This window comes from Suncus etruscus, chromosome 3, assembly GCF_024139225.1.
Source record: "Suncus etruscus isolate mSunEtr1 chromosome 3, mSunEtr1.pri.cur, whole genome shotgun sequence".
Lineage (NCBI taxonomy): Eukaryota > Metazoa > Chordata > Mammalia > Eulipotyphla > Soricidae > Suncus > Suncus etruscus.
Genome location: NC_064850.1, coordinates 50793578 through 50815560, shown reverse-complemented (window position 1 = coordinate 50815560; position 21983 = coordinate 50793578). Strand labels below are relative to the sequence as shown.

The window sequence follows — 21983 nt, the reverse complement described above, 5'->3', positions numbered from 1 at the left end:
CACGGCCCACCCTTTTGGGGCTGATGCACATGTGTCCTTGCTTCTCGTTTCAGGGATCAGGATCTGGAGCCCGGGGCTCCGTCCATGGGGGCCAAGAGCCTTTGCATACCCTTCCAGCCACTCCAGGAGCTGCAGCCCGGAGCAAGATGTATCTGCAGCAAGAACCCAGCCAAGTACTACACTTTGTTTGGCCGGAGCTACTAGGGGACTACCAGCCCACCCCACTTTTTAAACTCTTGGTACTAACTTCCCAGCTAGAGACCGTTTTATGAATTTTTTTTTAAAATAAAAGTTCCAAAAGGAAGTTTCAGGGCACAAACACCTTAGGCCTAAAGTATCTGGAATGGAGGCTTTTCTGTAAACAACCTGGTAATAAATTTCAAGAGCTGTAGCTGTTCTGTAGACTTGTTTGTAAAATACCTAGATTGCTAGTTGGAGAGGAAGGTCCTGCCTCACACCCCGCAAGCCAGGTCATTTCAACCTCCACCTTCCTCGAGGGAGAATTTCTTTCATGGACTCCTGCAGAGTATGAACTGACCTTAATGCTCTGCTTTAAAAATCCAGCAGCAAAGGGCACCTCACCTTGCATACAACCTAGCAACCCATCTGGTTCCCTGAGCCCCACCAGCAGTCAGCCTGGAGTACCACCGGGTAGGACCCAAAAAAAAACAAACAAACAAAATAAATAAAAGAAAAATAACAGATTTTACCAACTGCAGAGCTGGAGAGGGGGAGCTCTCCCTATTGCATGTGGCTGTGTCTCTGGACCTTGATCCTATCTTGCAAATAAGCTGAGAACTGGGTGCCACCAGGGGTCGCTCCTGAGCTCAGGGCCAGGAAAAGACCTTGTGCAATTGCAGTATTGGGCCCGGAGAGATAGCACAGCGGTGTTTGCCTTGCAAGCAGCCGATCCAGGACCAAAGGTGGTTGGTTCGAATCTCGGTGTCCCATAAGGTCCCCCGTGCCTGCCAGGAGCTATTTCTGAGCAGACAGCCAGGAGTAACCCCTGAGCACCACTGGGTGTGGCCCAAAAACCAAAAAAAAAAAAAAAAAAAAAAAGAGAGAGAGAGGATTTGGGCCCTTCCCAGTGGTGAGAACCCCACACCTCACTAGAATGTGAACTCCAGAGCACCACAGAACTATTTTCTGGAATCACACACTGAGAGTAGATGAGACATGTTTAGGACTAATGCTCTCTGCCAGAGATTAGAGCACATGCCTCAGACCGCACAACCTGATGGGTCAGTCCTGTGCAGGAATCATGTGCCACAGTGGGGTTGGGGGCCACTGCTGCTGGCACTGGGGATAATTTGGTGGAGCGCTGTAACCCAGGCCTCACTCTGGCATGTACTCTGTCTCCAGCTTGTCGGATATTTTCAGTTCCTATGTCAGGTCTATCACCAACAGAGAGACTGGGAAGAAGGGGCTGGACTGATCCAAGTTTGATTCTGTTTTGTTTGTTTGTTTTGTTTTTGGGTTACACCCGGCAGCGCTCAGGGGCTGCTCCTGGCTCTACACTCAGAAATTGCCCCCAGCAGGCTCAGGGGACCATATGGGATGCCGGGATTCGAACCACCATCCTTCTGCATGCAAGAAGGATGCTCCATTCTATCTCTCCGGCTCCCCTCCCCCAAGTTAGATTCTGGAACCACCTCAGCACCTCTGAGCCCCTCCAGGAGTGATTTCTGAGCACAAAGTCAGGAGTGAGCACTGAGAAACACCAAGTGACCCAAATACCTCATGTCCCCAAAATAAACCAAAAACTTTCCTTAGTTCAGCTCTACCTCTATAGCCAAGCTCATCTGTCCTGATTGTCCCCCTAACAGCAGGGGTGTCCATGCGTTGGTGTGCCTGGAAGCTTTCGGAAAACTGTCCTTGGTATCACCATCTCAGGCCACGGAATCAGGAGCACCGTCTCCTCGGGACTCGGGGTCAGGAACACCATTTCCAGGCTGTGGGGTCAGGAGCACCACCTCCATCTCAGGCTAGGTGGCCAAGCCAGAATATTCTTGAACCTTTTCTTTCCTCAGTCTCTTACTTCAGGCAAACAATACACAGTATATATCATACCCAGTCTATTTCATATGGTATATATCAGTACATGTCACATGGTATGTGTGACATGTGGTATATGTTACAGTATGTTAGTGGTATATCACAGTATATGTGTCACATGGTGTACATACCACACACAATATATTACATGTGCTATATGTTACACAGTATGTATCAGTATATGTCACACAGTATATATCACAGTGCCACAGTATGTTCATTAGCTACATTTGGCAAGACTAGTTTTGGGAGAGTCCAAATTTTATCTGTAGGATTGTAACTGCAGGGGATCATTATAGGGTTTACTAATTTAGGGTCTGGCATACTGACCCCTACTCTCTCCAATAATATTTAGGTATCTAATGCACTGACCATCTATTTCTTTCCGCTTTCCTGCATTTCTTTGGTTGCCTCATCCAGTCAATTTTGTGCTCAGGGCTGACTCCTGGCTCTATGCTCAATGATCACTCCTGTATGTGGTACAGGGAATTGAACTGGGGTCAACTGCATGCAAGGCAGGTGCCTTCACCCATGTTAGCTCTCTGGCTCCTAATACCATATTCTGTTACCTCATGTTTATCATTCACAGTTTGTGCATTTTCCTGGACCCCAGATGTGCCTCACTTGCTGCAGTGACTCCTCTGTGAGTCCCTATTAGAGTCTCAGACTTTATTCCCCACCCTGTCGCACATCCTGGATCTTCCCTTTATCTCAGCAGCTTATCATCCTTCCAAGCCCAGATGCTCCACATAGCCTGGCTGGTTCACTCGCACTGTTGCCAAAGCTTTATCCAGGCTTTGGATCCAAATTCCAATGGCAGCTAAGTCAAGCTAGCTTCACAGCACTGTGCACATGTATCTGCTGAGGTCCATGCACTTAGTTTGATTCTGTGCTGTGACTCTCTTGAAGTTTTTTTTTTTTTTTTTCTTTCTTTGGTTTTTGGGTTACACATGGTGGCATTCAGGGGTTACTCCTGTCTGCACTCAGAAATTGCTCCTGGCAAGCTCGAGTGACCATATGGGATGCTGGAATTCAAACCACCATCCGTACTGGATCAGCTGCATGCAAGGCAAACACCCTACTGCTGTGCTCTCTCCGGCCCTGTCTCTTGAAGTTCTTAATGAAAGGGAAACCTGTGATCAAATAACCTGACAGTCGTTCCTTTAAGCATGATCGATATGCATTTGAATGTCTCTGTGTTTCCATTGTTGGACAGCCAGTCACCAGAACCTTTTCTTTTCCTCTCCCCCTCCCCCCCCTTTTTTTTGAAAATTGGACCATACTTCGGAGTGCTAAGGGTTTTCTCCTGGCTCTATACTCAAGGATCACTCCTGGAAGGCTCCGGGAACTGTACGTAGTGTCATCAATTAAACCCTGGTCAGATGCCTAGAAGGCAAGTGATTTACCAGCTGGCCTATCATCTATCTCTCCAACCCCAGCCTCCAATGATTCATATAAAAAACAAGCCTGTGGTCTTGTCACTCTTAGCTTCCAAGCTTTCCCATGTGTTTGCTCTTCTCTTTATCCCCTCTATATCATCGCAGACCCCTTCTTCACTCTTGGCTCCACCTCTTACGTTCTGAATGTCCCACTCCCTTGGTTCCCACTGTTAGAAAAATCTTCCGGGCCGGAGAGATAGCATGGAGGTAAGGCGTTTGCCTTTCATGCAGAAGGTCATCGGTTTGAATCCCGGTGTCCCATATGGTCCCATATGGTCCCCCGTGCCTGCCAGGAGCAATTTCTGAGCCTGGAGCCAGGAATAACCCCTGAGCACTGCCGGGTGTGACCCAAAAACCACAAAAAAAAAAAAAAAAAAAAAGAAAGAAAAATCTTCCCATGAGCACAGTGCAGTTTCTTACTTCCTATGGGACTTCAGACGAAGAAATCTATCTCGGAAAATTCTTCCCTGTGTGGTCGATTTCAAATCTAAAGCATTTTTTTATTACTGGGATAGGAGTGTTGGGTCATTCCTGGTGGTGTTTAGAGGTCTTCCAGGCTGTGGTGGGGATTCAAACCAGTTTTGGCCGAGTGCAAGGGAAGCACCTTAACCTCTGTGCGCTCTCAGGCAAGCTGAACGAGCCTAAGGGTGAGAAGATCTGAGCTGTGCAGGGCAAAGGGGCAGGGGAGAAAGGAGTATCCAGAGGGGATCCAGGAGAAGCGAAGGTGCAATTCCAGACCCCAGGCCCCGTGTCCTGTGCAGAGAAACTGCTGTTTCAGATGGAGCTGAGAGCAGGAAGAGATCCCAAGGCTGCTGCTAACTCAGTCTACTTCCTATGTCAATCATCTCTCAAACACTGGAAGAATGACCCAAAGACAGGGGCTCTGGAAAAGTCAATGGCTCAGCCCATTGGACACATAATAACAACCTTCCCCCCAGTTCAGCTGTTAAATTGAGAAACAATTGAGTAGAATCTTTAGTTCTGTAGTTCTTTCTAGGTCATCTCATGAGAATAAAATCACAAAAATAAGAACTATAGGCCACTACAGGTTTAGAGACTTGGGATCTGTTAAACTTTTTTACTCTGAATTAAAACTGTAATGTTTATCTTTTCATTGATTGGTCCTTAGTTTATGGTTCTGTGGAATACTGGGAGGTCACTTTGCCCTATATTATGTATTGTCACCCCATAATGAATGTTCCTGTGTCCTCCACCAGAGACCTTACCTGCCCCATATGCTCTCTGGCTGCCCCCATACTTTTCTCCAAACCTAGGAGTTAGTTTTGTTTTGTTTTTGCTTTTGTTTTCCATGAATGGGTGATATTTGTCAGATAATAATAAAAAACTACCACAAAACTTCCCCGTCAAACATCAAGCAAGACAATTTGGCTTTTCCCAAAACAAAAACAAATTTAGGGACTAGAGCGATTATACAGAGAGAGGGAATTTGCCTTTGCACACGGATGACCTGGGTTTGATCCCCCACATCCCATATGGTTTTTCCAAGCACCACCTGGAGTGATTCCAGAGTCGTCAGGAGTAAGCCCTGAGCATCCCAGAGTGTGGCCCCAAAACAAAAAACAAAAATTCAAAACGAGTAGATGAGCGAGAAAGAGAGAATTGTGGGTAGGGCACTTGCCTTGCTGCTGGCTGACAAGCAGTAGTTCCCTGACACCCCATATGATCCTTCGAGCCTCAACAGGAGTGATCCCTGAGCACAGAGCCAAGAGTGGTCCCTGAGCAGAGCGAGGTGTGGCCTAAACCCAGCCCCAAATAAGACCATTTGGCTTCTTCCTGAGTCTAAAAGAGGTGGACAGGTTTACATTTAGTAGGGCTTCCTGGAAGGATATTTTACCTTACTTGCTGAGAATGCTTGGAGTCCCGCAGCTATTTATTCCATTCCAGGGGCTGGGAGCATTTCACTCCTAGTTGCCTTTCTCTGCCTGAAGCTTCCATCTCCAGCTCACTGAGACTCTAGAATATTCCCCAGTGGGTGGATGGAGTCAACAACCTTCACAGCTCTTTCCGCACCAGGTAGATAAGATTCCAGTGATGTGACATGTGGAGTCTGGGAGGCCAAGGTCAAGCAACAGAGATGCTACAGCAAGACCCAAAAAGACCAAAAGGTGCTGGGGTGCAGGACCACCCACACGGGACCCACTGAGCTCCCAAGAGATCCTTCCGGTGGGCGGGCCTGCCTAGCACCTTCCCTTTCCCTGCGCTGTCAGGTTCACGTGACACCCTCTCCTGCTAATTGCCCTTTACACCGAGTTATGGTTTTATAGGGGCCTATAAAAGGTGATTTCCAAAGATCAGCAAGCGGGGAGCGATGCAGGCGGGCATCGGGCCCAAGGCTCAGACGCGAGGCCGCCATGGGCCGGTACTCGGGCCGCAGTTGCCGGCTGATCCTCATGTGCGTCGTCAGCCTCCTGCTCTTCGTGTTGGAGCTGGCCGTGGCCTACATCGGCAACTCGCTGTCACTGGCCTCGGACGCCTTCGCCGTCCTCTCGCACCTGGTGTCCATGATCATCGGTCTCTGCAGCCTCTGGGCCAGCCACGTCCAGCAGCACCGCAAGGGCACGTTCGGCCTGATGCGCGCTGACGTGGTGGGTGCGTTCGGCAACTCGCTCTTCGCTGTGGCGCTGATGTTCAGCATCCTGGTGGAGGCCGTCAAGCGCTACGTCACTCCGCAGAAGACCGAGCAGCCCCTGCTGGTACTGGGCGCCGGCATCGTCGGACTGTTCTTCAATGTCCTCAACTATGTCATCTTCCTGGACTGCTGCTACTGCTCGGGACGCAAAGCCCGGGAGGATGTTGAGGCAGGTAAGACGCAGGCTGCCTCCTCTCTGGCTTGCAGGGGGAGTCCCCCCCCCCCATCTGTGTTAGATTTGTTTTTTTTTCTGTTTGTTTTGGGGCCACACTGGCAATGCTCAGGAATTAGGACACACACACACACACACACACACACACACACACACACACACACCACCACCACCACCACCACCACCACCACCCCTGTATTAGATCTGCACACACACACACACACACACACACACGCACACACACGCACACACACACACACACACATACACACACACACCTACCTGTGTTAGATCTGCTTTCTTTTTCTGTTTGTTTTGGGGCCACACGGGAAATGCTCAGGTATTAGGGAATTATTCCTGGCAGTAGGAGGAACGCGGTGTGCAAGGCAAGTGCCCTCCCGGCTGTACTTCCAGCCCTTAGATCTGCTTCTCCCCCACACTGAGCCTTAACTCAAGGTACTTCTCAGAATAGTCACCTCCTGGGCGAAGTTCCCGGAGACTGAGGGCAGCCGGCATCTCCTTGATTCTGGGAAATTTCTGTGGGAAGGGAAAAGTGTTGAGATAGGAAGAGGGATGGGCGTAGGCAGGCTGTAGCCCCTCAAGTTTGCTGGAAGTGGACTGGAAATAGACAAGAAGTGGACAGGAAGTGGTCTGGAAGTCACTTTTTAGTAAGGAGCTCATATTTCTTGACTCAGACGTGTAACCTGGTTCCTGGAATGAAAAGCCAATGTTTCAGTGTTGCTCATAAAATTAAAAAAAAATTGTCTTGGTCTCTGCCACCTGTTCAAAAGCTTTAGCAATTGGTGGAAAAGCAGGCTAAGTGGAGAGAAACAGATTGGGGAAACAGTGCAAGTGTCTCCAGTTAATTCTCCTTTTATGGAAATATTTGGGTCTATTGTTTCCAGCTTCCTTTTAGACATCTAGTGTTAATTATTTAACACAACAATCTAGAAGGCCATGGCAATTTTTAGGAGGGTTTTAAGAGTGTGTAATCCATGTATTAGGTTGAGGCTGGCGAGATAGTACAAGGGTTAAGGGAATTGCCTTACAGACAAGTCCGCACTAGTTTTGACCCTGGCATCATATACTGTCCCCCAATCAGCACCAGGAGTAACCCCTGTGTGCACAGCCAGAAGTAGCCCCTGAACATTGCTTTTGGACTTCCCAAAAGCAGAAACTACACAAAGTCCTTAGGTCTGTGTCAAAAGCTTGAACTAAATCTTGGAAGAGAACTAAAAACTTCAGGCAAATCCAAAGGACAGAACATTAGGTGGTGCTATGTTTATTGTCATAGAATAAATGAAGAATTATGTACATTCTTATTTTTATTTATTTGCATATACATAAATCATCATATTTAAAGTGGCCAAGGATATACTTCAGGGGTAGAGCACATGGTTTTCATAGGTGAGAACCAAGTTGGATCCTGGCTGTATAACAAGCCACAAGCACCACCAGATATAGCTGCTGTTGAAACAATAAATTAGGGTGGAGAGAGCCAGGAGTAATCCCTGGGCACTGCTGGGTGTTGCCTCAGACAAAACAAAGCAAAAACAAATATATAAAAACTCCAAAACAAAACAAAAGATTTGGGCCCAAGAGATAGAACCTCCAGACTTTGCCTTGAATGCCCCCACCCAGATTTGATCCCCAGGACTCTATATGGTCCTCTGACCCCTATCAGGAGTGAGCCCTGAGTATTGCTGGGTGTAGGTACAAAAAGAACAAGCAAAAATGTTGTGTAAATGAGAAATTTTCAGTATTTTTGAAAAGAATTTTGCAACATGAACAGAGCAGTTCAGAGTATGGATCTACCTCTGGGCAGTCTTTTGTTGGTTTGGGGGTGGCACACAACCCAATGCTCAGGCAACGTTCAGGGCCACTCCTGGTGGTTTTGAAGGGGATTGTAAGGCATTTGACTGGGTCAGACAAGTACAAGGCCAGTGCCTTCTCCACTACCCTGTAACTTTGAATCCTCTGGGCAATCTGATGGCTACTTCAAAGGATTCTAGGGCATTTCTGAGAAAGGGACTCTGCAGGGCACTCAGCAGACACCTGACTCAGTGGAGCATCTGAATTTTCTTTTTACAGCACAGATCTTTGAATTACACACTGACTCATCTCGTTTATTCTAAAGCTCATCGGAATTGAAAGGAATTTCAAGCTTTTCTTTTCCCAGTAGTTTTCTCTGACTGTAAAGATATTTTGTAACTCAACTTGGAACCTCAGGGTGCAAGCTTGGGTTTTCATTGTAACCCTCAGATCTTCATTTCTGTGGTACATTGTGTTAGTCCTGGGCCCAATCCTTTACTCTTTTCTGTCTTAATTTCACTGTAGTAGGACATGTCTTATGAAAACATTTCTATTTGTGTTAGGGTAAAAGGGAAGAAACAAGAAACTCATGCCCATCTAATTGAACTGATGTGGCCCTCCTGTTAGAGAACAGTAACACTTTGTTTAGATCAGCCATGGAAAAATGACAACTTGAGATTCTAAATCATAAAGTCCACACATGTGAGATAAGAGAAATATTGGTTATTGCTCAGTGTTTCTTTCTTAGCAAAGCTGCTGACTTGAAACAAGTGGTCAGTCTTGACACTAGAATTTTAACTTTTAATGAGTTTTCTGCTACATTTCTGTTTGTTTCAAAATTGGCTTTTATCTCGATGTTTATCTGAATGTAACAAAAAGGGGTCACAGTTTTGACAAGCAGGAAAATTGATAACTATAGTTTGGTTTTGATAAACTGAGTTATCGCTGAGCGGGTCTTAGTGAAGCTGCTTGGAAGAAGTGCTTTCCCAACTTTCCATGCTTGCTAGATGTCAAGAAACTTCTGTCATTTCATCCTGACTCCAAGCTTTCTAGAGTCTTAGTTCCAGAATTAAGGCTTTATATGATTCCATGTTCAACTTGAAATAGCAATACAATAAGATACAATAAATACAATAGGAAATCAATATACCCTATAGTCAATGTTTTTTTAAGATGTGATTTTTATGTTAACATTATTATTTTTTTGTTTTTGTTTTATATTTGGGTCATATCTGGTGTGTTCAGGGGTTACTCCTGACCGTGCTTAGGGGTCATTCCTGGTGTTGCTCGGGGGACCAGATGGGATGCCAGGGATTGAATATGGGTCAGCCACATGCAAGGCAAAAGTCCTACCCACTGTGCTATCACTATCGCCAGCCTTAACACTTTTTTGGTAGAATTTGGTAAACTGCTAATTTCCTCTATTAAATTATTTATTTTTGTTTTGAGGCCACACTGGTTGTGCTAAGCTCTTACTTCTGTCTCTGTGCTCAGAAATCCCTCCTGACAGGTTTAGGGTGCTAGGGCTCAAATTCAGTTCAGCTGTGTGTAAGGCCAGGGCCTTACCCACTGTATTATTGCTAAGGCCCCTATTAAAATGTTAAATGTGTCTAAAACCTCCAGGTTATTTTAGGATAGCTCAAGGGGGGGACATTATGTCTCCAGTTATGTACTTCTCACTTTAGCTGAAATATCTTGATATTCTTCTCAGTACTGAAGTCAATTCAAAGCAAAATTTAATGTTAAATGAATTCCATTAATGGGCATTGAGTGAAGTTTAATAATCGCTCACTTTCTTTCTTTCTTTCTTTCTTTCTTTCTTTCTTTCTTTCTTTCTTTCTTTCTTTCTTTCTTTCTTTCTTTCTTTCTTTCTTTCTTTCTTTCTTTCTTTCTTTCTTTCTTTCTTTCTTTCCTTCTTTCACTTTCTCTCTCTCTTTCTCTCTCTCTTTCTCTTTCTTTCTCTCTTTCTCTCTCTCTTTCTTTCTCTTCTTTCTTCTCTTTCTTTCTTTCTTTCTTTCTTTCTTTCATTTCTTTCTTCTTTCCTTTCTTTCTTTCTATCTTTCTTTCTTTCTTTCTTTCTTTCTTTCTTTCTTTTCTTTCTTTCTTTTCCTCTCCTCTCTCTCTCCTCTCTCTTCTTTTCTTTCTTCTTTCTTTCTTTCTTTCTTTCTTTCTTTCTTCTTCTTCTTTCTTTCTTTCTTTTCTTTCTTTCTTCTTCTTCTTTTTTGGTTTTTGGGCCACACCCGTTTGACGTTCAGGGGTGCTATGCACTCAGAAATCGCCCCTGCTTGGGGGGACCATATGGAACACCAGGGATGGAACCTCGGTCTGTCCTACGCTAGCGCTTGCAAGGCAGACACCTTACCTCTAGCGCCACCTTCCCGGCCCTGCCCACTTTATTTCTTACTTTTTTTTTGGTTTTGGGGCCACACCTGGTGGCGCTCAGGGGTTATTCCTAGCTCTGGTTCAGAAAATCACTCCTGGCAGGTTTGGGGCCATATAGGATACCAGGAATCAAACTTGGGTCCATCCCAGTCAGCAGCGACAAATGCCCTAATGCTATGCTCACTCTGGCCCCAAAATTGGATTTTTAATGTCAAAAAGTCTACCTAAATTTCAGGTAAAGTCTTTAAGATCAAACATTTTTGTAATTGATACTGAAAAGGGGCAGCAAAGATGGTACAGAACTTAAGGCTCTCTACTTTACTTTGCATATGGCTGATCCCAGATTGATCCCCAGAAAAAATACAAATTGGCTTCCTGAGTCCTTCCAGAAGTGATATCTAAACACAGAACAGGAATAACCTGGGTACTGATGTACCTGGGTACACACACACCACACACACACACCACACACACACACACACACACAACACCCCTGCATTTATATATAGATTTTAACTATATACAAATGTAAAGTAATTGCTTATCCATTTGAAACTCGTTTAATTGTCATATGATAATTTGTCCACAATAATTAAAAAATACACTTGATGACTGGAAACATAATTCAGCACTAAGGCACTTGTTCTGCACATGTAGGTCTCTGGTTTTGATCCCCACTATCCCACACACACAAAAATAACACTTGCAAAATAGAAAGGAATTTTTGTATGTCTAGAACTGTCCCACACACCCATAATTTCTTAAACCAGGAGACATGGTAGCTCCTTCCTTAGCAATTGATACCAGGTAATTCCTCATTTCTTTACTGAAAGCTGAATTGGATACGGAGCCAAGTGATAGCACAGCAGGTAGAGTATTTGCTTGGCATGCAGCAGACCTTGGTTTGATCTCTAACATCCCATATGGTTCCTCTGAGCACTGCCAGGAGTGGCCCAAATCATCATCATCATCTTCTTCTTCTTCTCTTCTTCTTCTTCTTCTTCTTCTCTTCTCTTCTTCTTCTCTTCTTCTTCTCTTCTTCTTCTTCTTCTTTCTTCTTCTCCTTTTTCCCTTTTCTTCCTTCTTCTTCCTTCTTTCTTCTTCTTCCTCCTTCTTCTTCTTCCTTCTTCTTCTTCTTCTTCTTCTTCTTCTTCTTCTTCTTCTTCTTCTTCTTCTTCTTCTTCTTCTTCTTCTTCTTCTTCTCCTTTTTCTCCTTTTTCTCCTTCTTCCTTCTTCTTCCTTCTTTCTTCTTCTTCTTCCTCCTTCTTTCTTCTTCCTCTTCTTCCTCCTCCTCCTTCCTCTTCTTCCTCTTCTTTTTTCCTCTTCTTCTTTCTCCTCTTCCTCTTCTTCCTCTCCCTCTTCTTCTTCCTCTTCTTCCTCTTCTCTTCTTCATTTCCTCTCCTCCCCCCACCTCTACCTCCTACTTTCCTCCCCCTCCTCCTCCTTTTTTCTTCCTTCTGCTCTCTCTCATTCTCTCTCTCTCTCATTCTCTCTCTCTTTCTCTCTCTCTCTCTCTCCAAACTACCCAACCAACTTGTCTTGGTTCTGGACAGATTTCAGTTGTTCTGTTTGCCTGGATGCAGATTTTATTTGTATTTCATGTCTGAGGTCATAGAAAATACAAAAAGAACAATCAAAACCACTAACTTCTTTTTGTTTGTTTGTTTTTTTTTGTTATTGTTTTTTTGGGCTACACCTGACAGTGCTCAGTGGTTATTCCTGGCTTTGCACTCAGAAATCACTCCTGGCAGAATTAGGGGACCATATGGGATGCCAGGGATCAAACCCAGGCCTGTCCAGATGGCATGCAAGGCAAACACCCTAACACTATGCTATCACTCTGACTTCTGATTTAATTGAACAGATAAGTTTTTAACCTTCCCTGAGATTTATTAAGAATAAACCTGCATGTCAGGAAGGTCTGAGAGAAGTGTTCAATGAAGAGTGCATCATTTGCATGTGTGAGGCTCAGAGTCTGATCCCCTGCATTGCAAAAACATTAAGCGGGGTGAGAGATAAGACTGGAGTCTTTTTCAATCTTGGGCTCTGTCTTGAGCACCACCAGTGTGGCCCAAACTTCCTCCCTAATTCCCACCCTGCAAAATAAAGCAGAGAAAGATGTCTGGCCAGTGATATAGATGAAAAGAGACACCTGTTCGATGGGCATCAGCTGGTGTAATTCATCTCACATTTGCAAATGGCTGTGTGTGGCTCAGAGGCAGAGCACAGGCCTGGTATGCATGAGGCCTTGGGATCAAGCCTTCACTGAGAAAAAGGCCAAATAATGAGGATAGACAAGTGCTTGGGGCAAAAGTGAAAAAAGGCAAAAATTTCAAACATCAAGAAAAAAAATGATGAAATAGATGTCAAAATTCCATCTTTTGCTTGATCATGAATGTAATAGGGGAAATTACACTTATTCACACATCCTGGTCCCCTCCACTGGTGGGAAAGAGACATACATTTTGGGGAGATACAGGTACATTCAGAGTCCCCTCAGTGATTCTCACCCTTACTGACTATATTTGCTTCCCTCACAATCTCCCTACTCCTTTACAAGTGTGTACCTAATTTCTGATCTACACAGCTCCCAAGTTGAGCTCAGAAGCCCAGCTATACACTCTTCTATTCTTGGTCTGTGGGGCAGGATAGTTAAATGTGAGGGCCTGAGGCCGGGGTGATATTTGTACACTCGGGTGTGGGAAATTCCACCCATGTTTCTCTCCAGGCCACCCAAACCTGAATTTTTTTGCTTTGGTTTTTATTATTTTGGTCTTTTTGGCCACACCTGGTGGCGCTCAGGGGTTACTCCTGGTTCTATGCTCAAAAATTACTCCTGGCAGGTTCGAGGGATCATATGGGATGCAGGAGATCAAACCTGGGTCTGCTGTATGCAAGCCAAATGCCCTACCTGCTGTACTATCTCTCCGGCTCTAGCATTTGAATTTTTATGCCCATATTATTTTTTTTAAATTTCTCAGCCTTTTGTTTTCTTTAAAATTTACCTTTTAGTTACAGAAGAGATAGTATAAGAGATAGTAAGGCACTTGCCTTGCAGGCAACTGACTTGGATTTGATCCTCAGCACCACATTGGGTCCCTGGAACCCTATCAGGAGTGATCCCTGAGCTTAGACCCAGTTTGTCAGCCCTGAGCACAGCCAGTGGTGGTGGCCCTATGGCAAGGGAAAGGAAACAAAACTTCCTTTCTAGAACTGTGTCCTTGGCTTTAACAGTGATTGCTGGTCTTGATTTGAAACTAAAGGTAACTGCATGCTACAGTTCAGGCCAGGCTTCTCATGTATGTAATTTGTAATTTAGCAAATGCATATGAAATATGCTTCTCAATTGATTGCTTTGTGGCCTTTTGGCTAAGATCAAGTGAAATGTGCTTCTTTCATTTGGGGGGGCATACTCAATAGTGAGAGGCTACTTTCAGCTATTTGCTTGGGGCAGGGGGTGTCTTTCCTGATATTGTTGAGGGGGCCAGTGCAATGTTAGAGCTAGAACCCAAGTACCACTGTGTGTTCTCTGTCCACTGAACCCTCTCTCTGGCCCCTATGATAATTTTGGTTTCAAATAGAAGCGCCTCACCACCCACCTCTCTCTGCACTTTTCTGTCCTTGCTCAGCCTTATTCATAGCTGAGGTGAGTTTAGAGCTTTGATGTTCTGGAGCTCTTGGAAATTTCTAGCTAAAACTTCAGACTTTAAGCTGATGGGAGCCTAGCACGAGGTGGGGTGGTGGGCACTGAAAGAAAAGCCCATCTCCTCCTTTGGGGGCATCCAGACGCAAACAGCATAGGCTGGTCCTAAGAGGGTTAGGACAAGTGTGATTATTGGGTTTGCATCCCCACTGTCAGTGGTGAGGCCCAGGATCTTCCCCAGAGACCGCTCTGCCACTGCCCTGGGACAAGGTCCTGGCATAAGATCATTGCCTTTCTTTCTGCCATGGAATGACAGGGAATTTGTCATTAATAAGCCAGATTCACCTGATCTTAAAGGCCACAGAAGGCATCACTTTATGTCTGTTCATTTCTGGCAGTGGGGAGGGTGCTTAACTTGTATGTGTTTTACCCAGGTTCAATCCTGGCATTCAGTGAAGTTCCCTGAGCCTGCCAGGAGTCCTGAGCACAGAGCCAGGAGGAATCCCTGAGCACTGCTGGATATGGCCCCAAAACAAAAGCATATATGACATATCTGGTACTCTCTGAATACCAGCATGGGTTTTGAACTCAGCACTCCCACAGGAAGAGCAGGTGGGCCACATTGGGGGAGTTTTTCATCCAGCATCTAGGCACCCATCTTCATTCTCTTTCTGATGCTGGTGGCAGCCTGCCTCACATTCAGAAATGGAGCTTTGGGTTTGTTCAAGGATGGAGGAAAGGAAAATTGGAAATGAGGGGCACTATCCATCTGTGAAGTGAAATGCAGGGTGGGGTGAGTGGAGAAACCAGACCCTTTTCTCTTGGCACTTTCTTCCCATGGCAGAGGCTCCTCTGATCCTAACAAATGAAGCTGTAACAGAGTGAGGGTTTACTGGCATCTAGTTTATCAGGCGCTGAGCATGTGCTGAGAACCATTCTCACTCATTGCAAAGAACATGGTTTGCAAAATCCTTTGCATGTGTGGATAGTTGCTGATTCTGTGTTTCAAATGAGAAAACAGAGTTTGGAAATCACATCCAGGGCCCGGAGAGATAGCACAGCGGCGTTTGCCTTGCAAGCATCCGATCCAGGACCAAAGGTGGTTGGTTCGAATCCCAGTGTCCCATATGGTCCCCCGTGCCTGCCAGGAGCTATTTCTGAGCAGACAGCCAGGAGTAACCCCTGAGCAATGCCCAAATACCAAAAAAAAAAAAAAAAAAAGGAAATCACATCCAGAATCATAGAGCAGATTTATAGTGGTGTACAAAGAAATTCAAAACTCAACTGTCAGGCTTGGACCTCCAAAGTATCTTGGTCGGTGAAAAAGGATTAGGCAATGGTCATAAAATAACAAAATGCAATTTAATGCATTAAAAACTGGGCAGGAAAGTGTTTATGGGCTGAGTTTGCATGCTTCATATGTGAGGGACCTGTGTTTGATCTGTATTGTTGGTCCTGTGAGTATCCCCAGAGTGACTCAAGCACTTTTTGGGGAGTAGCTCTTAGGCACAACCCTCATACACAATGAATCAAATCTCCATTTCAATAAGTGCATGACCTCTAGAAAGTTACTTGCACTACCTAAATCTCAGTTCCTTCCTTTGTAAAGTGGGTGATTGATCCCTACCTCTTAGAGATGTGCCAGGAATGAGTTTCTGCTGCTCTGTAAAGGGGCCTTCAGTTTGGTGCTTAGAACTGTGACTGGCAGTGATTTTTCCAAAGGGTAGAGTGACTGCAGAACATCGAGGGGCCCCAGAACATTAGAGGGAAAGTTCTGAGGTCCCTAGCTTAGCTGTGATCCAGTTGGGACTACAGGTTGCTTCATACTGGGAGAGCAGCTGGCTGCTGACAACCATGTGAGAGCACTGTCCTATCTGTGTTCAGTTTCCAGCACTCCTGGAAACCACATGGAGATGGGCCAGGCTGGTGGTGGGCAAGCTTTGTCCTTAGTGGGATGCAATGAAAAAAAGCAACTTCCAATTTTTTTCCCTAGGGCCTGCATTCTGGTCCAGGAGAGGAAACCAAGCCACTTTGCATATCATTTTAGATAACTTCTCTATTTTATTTTTTTCTTTTTAATTTAATTTTATTGTTTTGGTTCTTGGGCCATACCCAGTGGTGTTCAAGGATTACTTCTGGTTCTGCATTCAGAAATTACTCCTGGTGTGCTCACAGAACCACATAGGATGGCTGGGGATGGAACCTAGGTCAATTTTGTGCAAGGCAAGCACTTTACTAGCTGTACTTCTGTTTGGTCCCTTCCTACCTGTATTGTTTTCACCTCCTGCACCTATTTAAAAAAATTTCTTTGTTTGATTTTGGGCCATACCTTGCGGTTCTCAGGGATTACTCCTGGCTCTTCGCTCAGAAATCAATCACTCCTGGCAGGCTTGGGGTCCATTTGGGATGCTGGGGATCGAACCCAGCTCTGTCCCGGGTTGACTGTGTGCAAGGCAAATGCCCTATTGCTGTGCTATGGCTCCGGCCCTATTTAAAAAAATAATATATGTGTGTGTATATATATGTATATGTATATATATATGTATATATATGTTATATATTTTGGGTCACACCCGGTAGTACTCAGGGGTCACTCCTGGCTCTATGCTCAGAAATCGCTCCTGGCAGGCTCAAAGGACCATATGGGATTTCGGGATTCGAACCACTATCCTTCTGCATGCAAGGCAAACACCCAACCTCCATGCTATCTCTCCAGCCTCCTATTTTAAATATTTTAAAGATGTAAAAAATTGGGCCCGGAGAGATAGCACAGTGGCGTTTGCCTTGCAAGCAGCCAATCCAGGACCTAAGGTGGTTGGTTCGAATCCCGGTGTCCCATATGGTCCCCCGTGCCTGCCAGGAGCTATTTCTGAGCAGACAGCCAGGAGTAACCCCTGAGTACCGCCGGGTGTGACCCAAAAACCAAAAACCAAAAAAAAAAAAAAAAAAAAAAGACGTAAAAAATTTAAATATTTTAAATCCTGTGTCTTTCTTTCCATAACTAAACCCATCCTCAATTTTTGTTTTTGTTTTGTTTTTGAGCTACAAAGACTATACTCAAGTGTTACTCCTGGGTCTACACTCAGGAATCACTCTTGACAGTTCTTGGGGAAACATATGAGGTTCTGGAGGTTGAACCACTTACATGCACTCTTTTACTAGGATGCCTGCAACTGTTTCCTTCCTCCTCTTCCTTATTCAGTGTTTAAGATAGCTCTTTGTCAAAAGGCATAACTACGGGTGTAATATAAATCTATGAGTTGTAAGACCCCCCCAGATCTCTACCCCTTTGAAAAAGCAGAGTAGTAGCAAAAATTAATAAACTAAGCCAGTCAGCTACTTGCATCATGAATCTAGGATGAGTCGAGGCTGGAGTCAAAGATAGACAGTGAGGAAAGCAAGAACCCACAGATTGAGAGAACCTAGCATGTAGGAGACCTCATGTGGTTCCAGGCACTACTTATGGGCCCCAAGCACCCCCAGGAATGAGCACAGAGCTAGGAGTAGGCCCTGACACTGCTGGGTGTGGACTGTACCCCTTATCCCCAACTTCAACAAAAGCAACAGTTCAGGTTCAGATAAAATTGGTTTGAAGCTGGAGTGATAACTGAGTAGGGTGTCTTGCATGCAGTCGTATGGTCCCCAGCATCCCATATGGTCCCCCAAGCTTGCCAGGAGTGATTTCTGAGCACAGAACCAGGAGTAACCCCTAAGCACTGCTGGGTGTGGCCCAAAACCCAAAAATGATAAAAGGTTTGAGAGGAAGCCTGGATAGTCCCAGGTGAGGCCTTAGTTAATAGGACTGAGGCAGCTAAATTAAATTGAAGAGTTCAACTTCCTCTCACCAGGGTTCATGATGGGACTATACAAGGGCAGGAAGGGGGGCAGGAGGAGAAAATCCTCTAGTCCTGCCCCTGGTGCCTCACACCCTCCAGCTTTGCCTGCTTGGATCTCCGTGAAAAACTAAATCAAGCTCCCAAATATATGGGAACTACCACTCCCATTTTAGGAAGAAATGTCTCAGTGCCTTCTTTGAAATCCTTGAAGGTGAAAAACTAAAATTGCACCCTCTCCTCAATTGCATCTATTTTTTAAATGATATTTTTATTTAAATACCATGATTACAAACATGTTTGTAGTTGGGTGTCAGTCATAAAATGAACACCCCCCTGGGGCCAGAGTGATAGTACGGCGGTAAGCTGTTTGCCTTGCACGAGGCCCACACAGGACGGATCCCTGTTCGAATCCTGGAATCTAGTATGGTACCCGAGCCTGCCAGGAGCGACTTTTGAGTGCCATCGGGTGTGATCCAAAACAAAACAAAACAACAACAACAACAACAAACACCCTCCCTTAATCTGTACAACATTTCCACCACCAATGCCCCCATCTTCCACCTCCCCCACCCCCTGCCTGTAGGCATTCTATTTCTCTCACTCACTACCATTGTCATGATAGTTGTCAGTGTAGTTATTTCTCTAACTGCACTCACTACTCTTTGTGGTGAACTTCATATCATGAGATGGTCCATCTAACCCTCATCTCTATTGTCTCTGTGCATTATTACAATAATGTCTTTTATTTTTCTTAAAACTCATAGACCATTCTGGCCATTGCCCCTATTTTGTATCTATTGTACCTACTGTCACCAACTCTATTGTCTCAGGTGTGGGGAGGTTCTGGCCTCAGCATCCCTAGGGGGCGCTGTTGCTCATGTTGGGACGCACTCGTCCAATTGCCCTGGGACAATTGGGCTCTTGCATCCTGCCTTCTGACCCTGTTTCCAGCATGGCCATTTATATGCAAACCCTCTGACAACAGAGCATTGGGACAGTGAGTTTATTTCTTACATGAATCCTGAGTATGTATCTGAGTATGTTCAGTGGCCTTCCCTCCTGTGTGATTCACAGCGACATATGATGAAGTGAAAGTCTCAAGATAATGGCTGTCTCCAGCCTGGTCTCATTGTGGCCAAACTTGAGTCAGATCCTCATATAGTGAGATTTGTGGAGGCAGTGGATACAAGGGAGCCCTCAGGTGGTAGCTTGGTGGCTCCTTCCAGCAATGATCAGCCAACCAGGTCTGCAGCTCAATGAGAGGACCTGAGGGTGCAGTGCTGTTTGTGGAACGTGGAGTGTTTGCGGTGATCCCTGCAAGCCCAGCTGTGTCCCAGGCGCCTGGCAATGCAGGGGGTTGGGGAAGGACCATGTCATGCTGGGAATGGAACTGGGCTTGGCCACATGCATCGCATGTGCCTTAACCACTAGATTATCCAGAATAAGATTTTGTTTCTTTGTTTTGGGACCACACCTGGCTGTGTGCAGGATTTTACTCTTGGTTCTGTGCTCTGAAATCACTCCTGATGGAGTCCAGGGACCATATAGAATGCCAGGGATCTAATCCAGCCTGGCTACATTCAAGGCGACTACTCTGCCTGCTGTACTATCGCTCCAGACTCATTATATATATATATATATATATATATATATATATATATATATATATATATATATATATATATAGGGATAAACAGTGAAGAAGAATGAGGGTGCTCCCACGCGGTGTGAGAGATTCTGGGGCCCTTCTGTCCACACTGAGGCAGGCTATGTGAGGCTAACTGTTAAGTGCTTGGATCTGGAGTTGTTGGGGTACCGTGGCACCAAGGTGCAGACCTGGGGGAATCTTGAGATGTGCTGGGGATTGAACTCAGGGCATCCACCACCGGGCATATACTCTAGCCCTTTGAACAATCTCCCAGATCCTGAAAAAAATCTTTGCGAGTACGGGAACATTCATAGAGCTTTTATGACTATGTATTATTACCTTTGTTCTATTTTATTGTTGGTGATTGTAATGAGACATAGTAATCTCTCACTAAGTCATATATAAATGAAATTCTCGTGTTTTTATATACATAGGATTAAAAGTAACAGCCTATATGGGGGCCCAGTATTATCTGTGGCTTTAGACATTCGCTGGGGTTTTTATACTATGTATTTTCTCTAATAAGGAGATTCTAAGAACTCAATTAATTAATAACAGCAATTAAAAGAACTTTTCTCCAAAGGACCTGGGTTCCATTCCTGATACTACATAGGGTCCCTGAGCCTTACCAGGAGTGATTACCTGAGCAGAGATGGAAGTAAACCATTTTTTTAGTTGAGTTCTTTTTATTTAAAAAATTTTAAAATTACTTTATTTGAACACAGTGGCTTACAAAGTTGTACCTTATAGAGGTGGGGTTTTTCCCCCACAATTACAAAGTTCTTGATCGAGTTTTAGTCATAAAATGTCCAACCCTTCATCATGAGATGTAACTCCAAATTAAAAAAAGAAAACCCTCAGTTTAATAATACAACTCTCTCCTAAATCAAATTATGAAGGATGGGCCCGGAGAAATAGCACAGCGGCGTTTGCCTTGCAAGCAGCCGATCCAGGACCAAAGGTGGTTGGTTCAAATCCCGGTGTCCCATATTGTCCCCCAAGCCTGCCAGGAGCTATTTCTGAGCAGACAGTCAGGAGTAGCCCCTGAGCACCACCGGATGTGGCCCAAAAACCAAAACAAAAAAAAATATTATGAAGGAAAAAATAAAATAAAAATGAATACCTTTGATTTATGAGTTAGCCCAAGCCCTGATTATTCCTGTAAAGACCATTGAGAGGTGAGAGGCTCACTAGCCCCCCCACCCCCAAAGCTGCATTTCTGTGTGAGAAAGTCAGGGTTGACTCTGGTCCAAACAACAAAACGAGGAACTGATGAGATGAGGGTCTGGAAGCAAATGTTGATGCAGGAAATAATGTCCACAGTGAAAAGGTATAAGAATGGGTTCAGGAAATTCAGCATTCATGCAAGGAATCCCACCATACAAGCCTTCTGCTCCTAAGAAGGAAAGCAGCTTAGTGGAAGCTCGAGGAATGAGCACCTGTCTTCTTCAGATCTCTGCTTTTATTGACAAGAACCAGGCCACACCCTAGGGTGGAAGAGGAATAATACCATGTAGGGAATAAGCCAATAATTCCATTACCAGCTCACACCCTAGGGTAGAGTATGAATATTGATTAGGGTGGGACCAGTTATCCAACAGATGATCTGTGTGAGCCACCGATGACTTGCATTTGCATGTGGCTTAATGATGCCGACAGCAGCACTGATGTCGATGTGCTAAATTTGTTTTTTGCTTGAAGTCATGTTGCGTTATGTCAGTGTTTGCATTTCAGCTGAACACCCAGGTGAATCTGGGCAGAGTTCGATGAGTCTCTAATGAAAGGTCTTTTCCCTCCTCTGCTATGGTCTGTCTCCTTGGTTTTTGTGGAAGCCCAGGACTGAAGATGGGCAGGTCTGGCTCCCCCTGCTGCTAACTGACTATATTGCTCTGCAGTGCCAGGATTTCTTTGCTCCCCAGGAAGCCCCCAGCTTGACTCCTAACTAGAGAACATTTAGACATGAAAATTTTCTGATCTCGTCTACTTACCTTGCTCCAAGAAACTTCTTTCTTCTTCTCTTACTATCTTCTCTCTGTCTTTGTCTCTCTTTCTCTTCAGTTGAACTGAAGCTTAGTAAACAGATGAGTCTTAAGTACCCCTCCCGGCTGCAGCGACTGTAGAGGTGACAGCACATGTATGGCTTGGGACCCAGTCAGTTTGAGCCCCATTACCACTTGCCCCCCAACACAACAGCTCAGGGTTCCGTCAGGTGCTGGTTTTCCTCCTTCCCTGTGTTCTTTTCTTCACTTTTTCTTCCCTCTGGACTGGAATACCCTTGAGAGCTGGGGTCCCTCTGGATTGTTCTTTGCCACATTCCCAAAACCAGGGCCTGGAATGTGGTTGCCC

The 21983-nt window shown here is 45.0% G+C and overlaps 2 protein-coding genes across 2 annotated transcripts in view; both read left to right on the top strand.

Annotated features, from left to right (window-relative positions):
• The window catches only part of EPRS1 (glutamyl-prolyl-tRNA synthetase 1), a 51483-nt gene extending 51092 nt beyond the window's left edge, over nt 1–391 (top strand). The window contains exon 32 of the mRNA XM_049769543.1: nt 54–391. Coding sequence (XP_049625500.1) covers nt 54–204 — 151 coding nt within the window. The 3' untranslated portion in view covers nt 205–391. The remainder of the gene's footprint in view (nt 1–53) is intronic.
• Nucleotides 392–5311: 4920 nt separating this feature from the next.
• SLC30A10 (solute carrier family 30 member 10) overlaps nt 5312–21983 on the top strand; it is a 35540-nt gene continuing 18868 nt past the window's right edge. Inside the window, exon 1 of the mRNA XM_049769520.1 lies at nt 5312–6317. Coding sequence (XP_049625477.1) covers nt 5867–6317 — 451 coding nt within the window. The 5' untranslated portion in view covers nt 5312–5866. The remainder of the gene's footprint in view (nt 6318–21983) is intronic.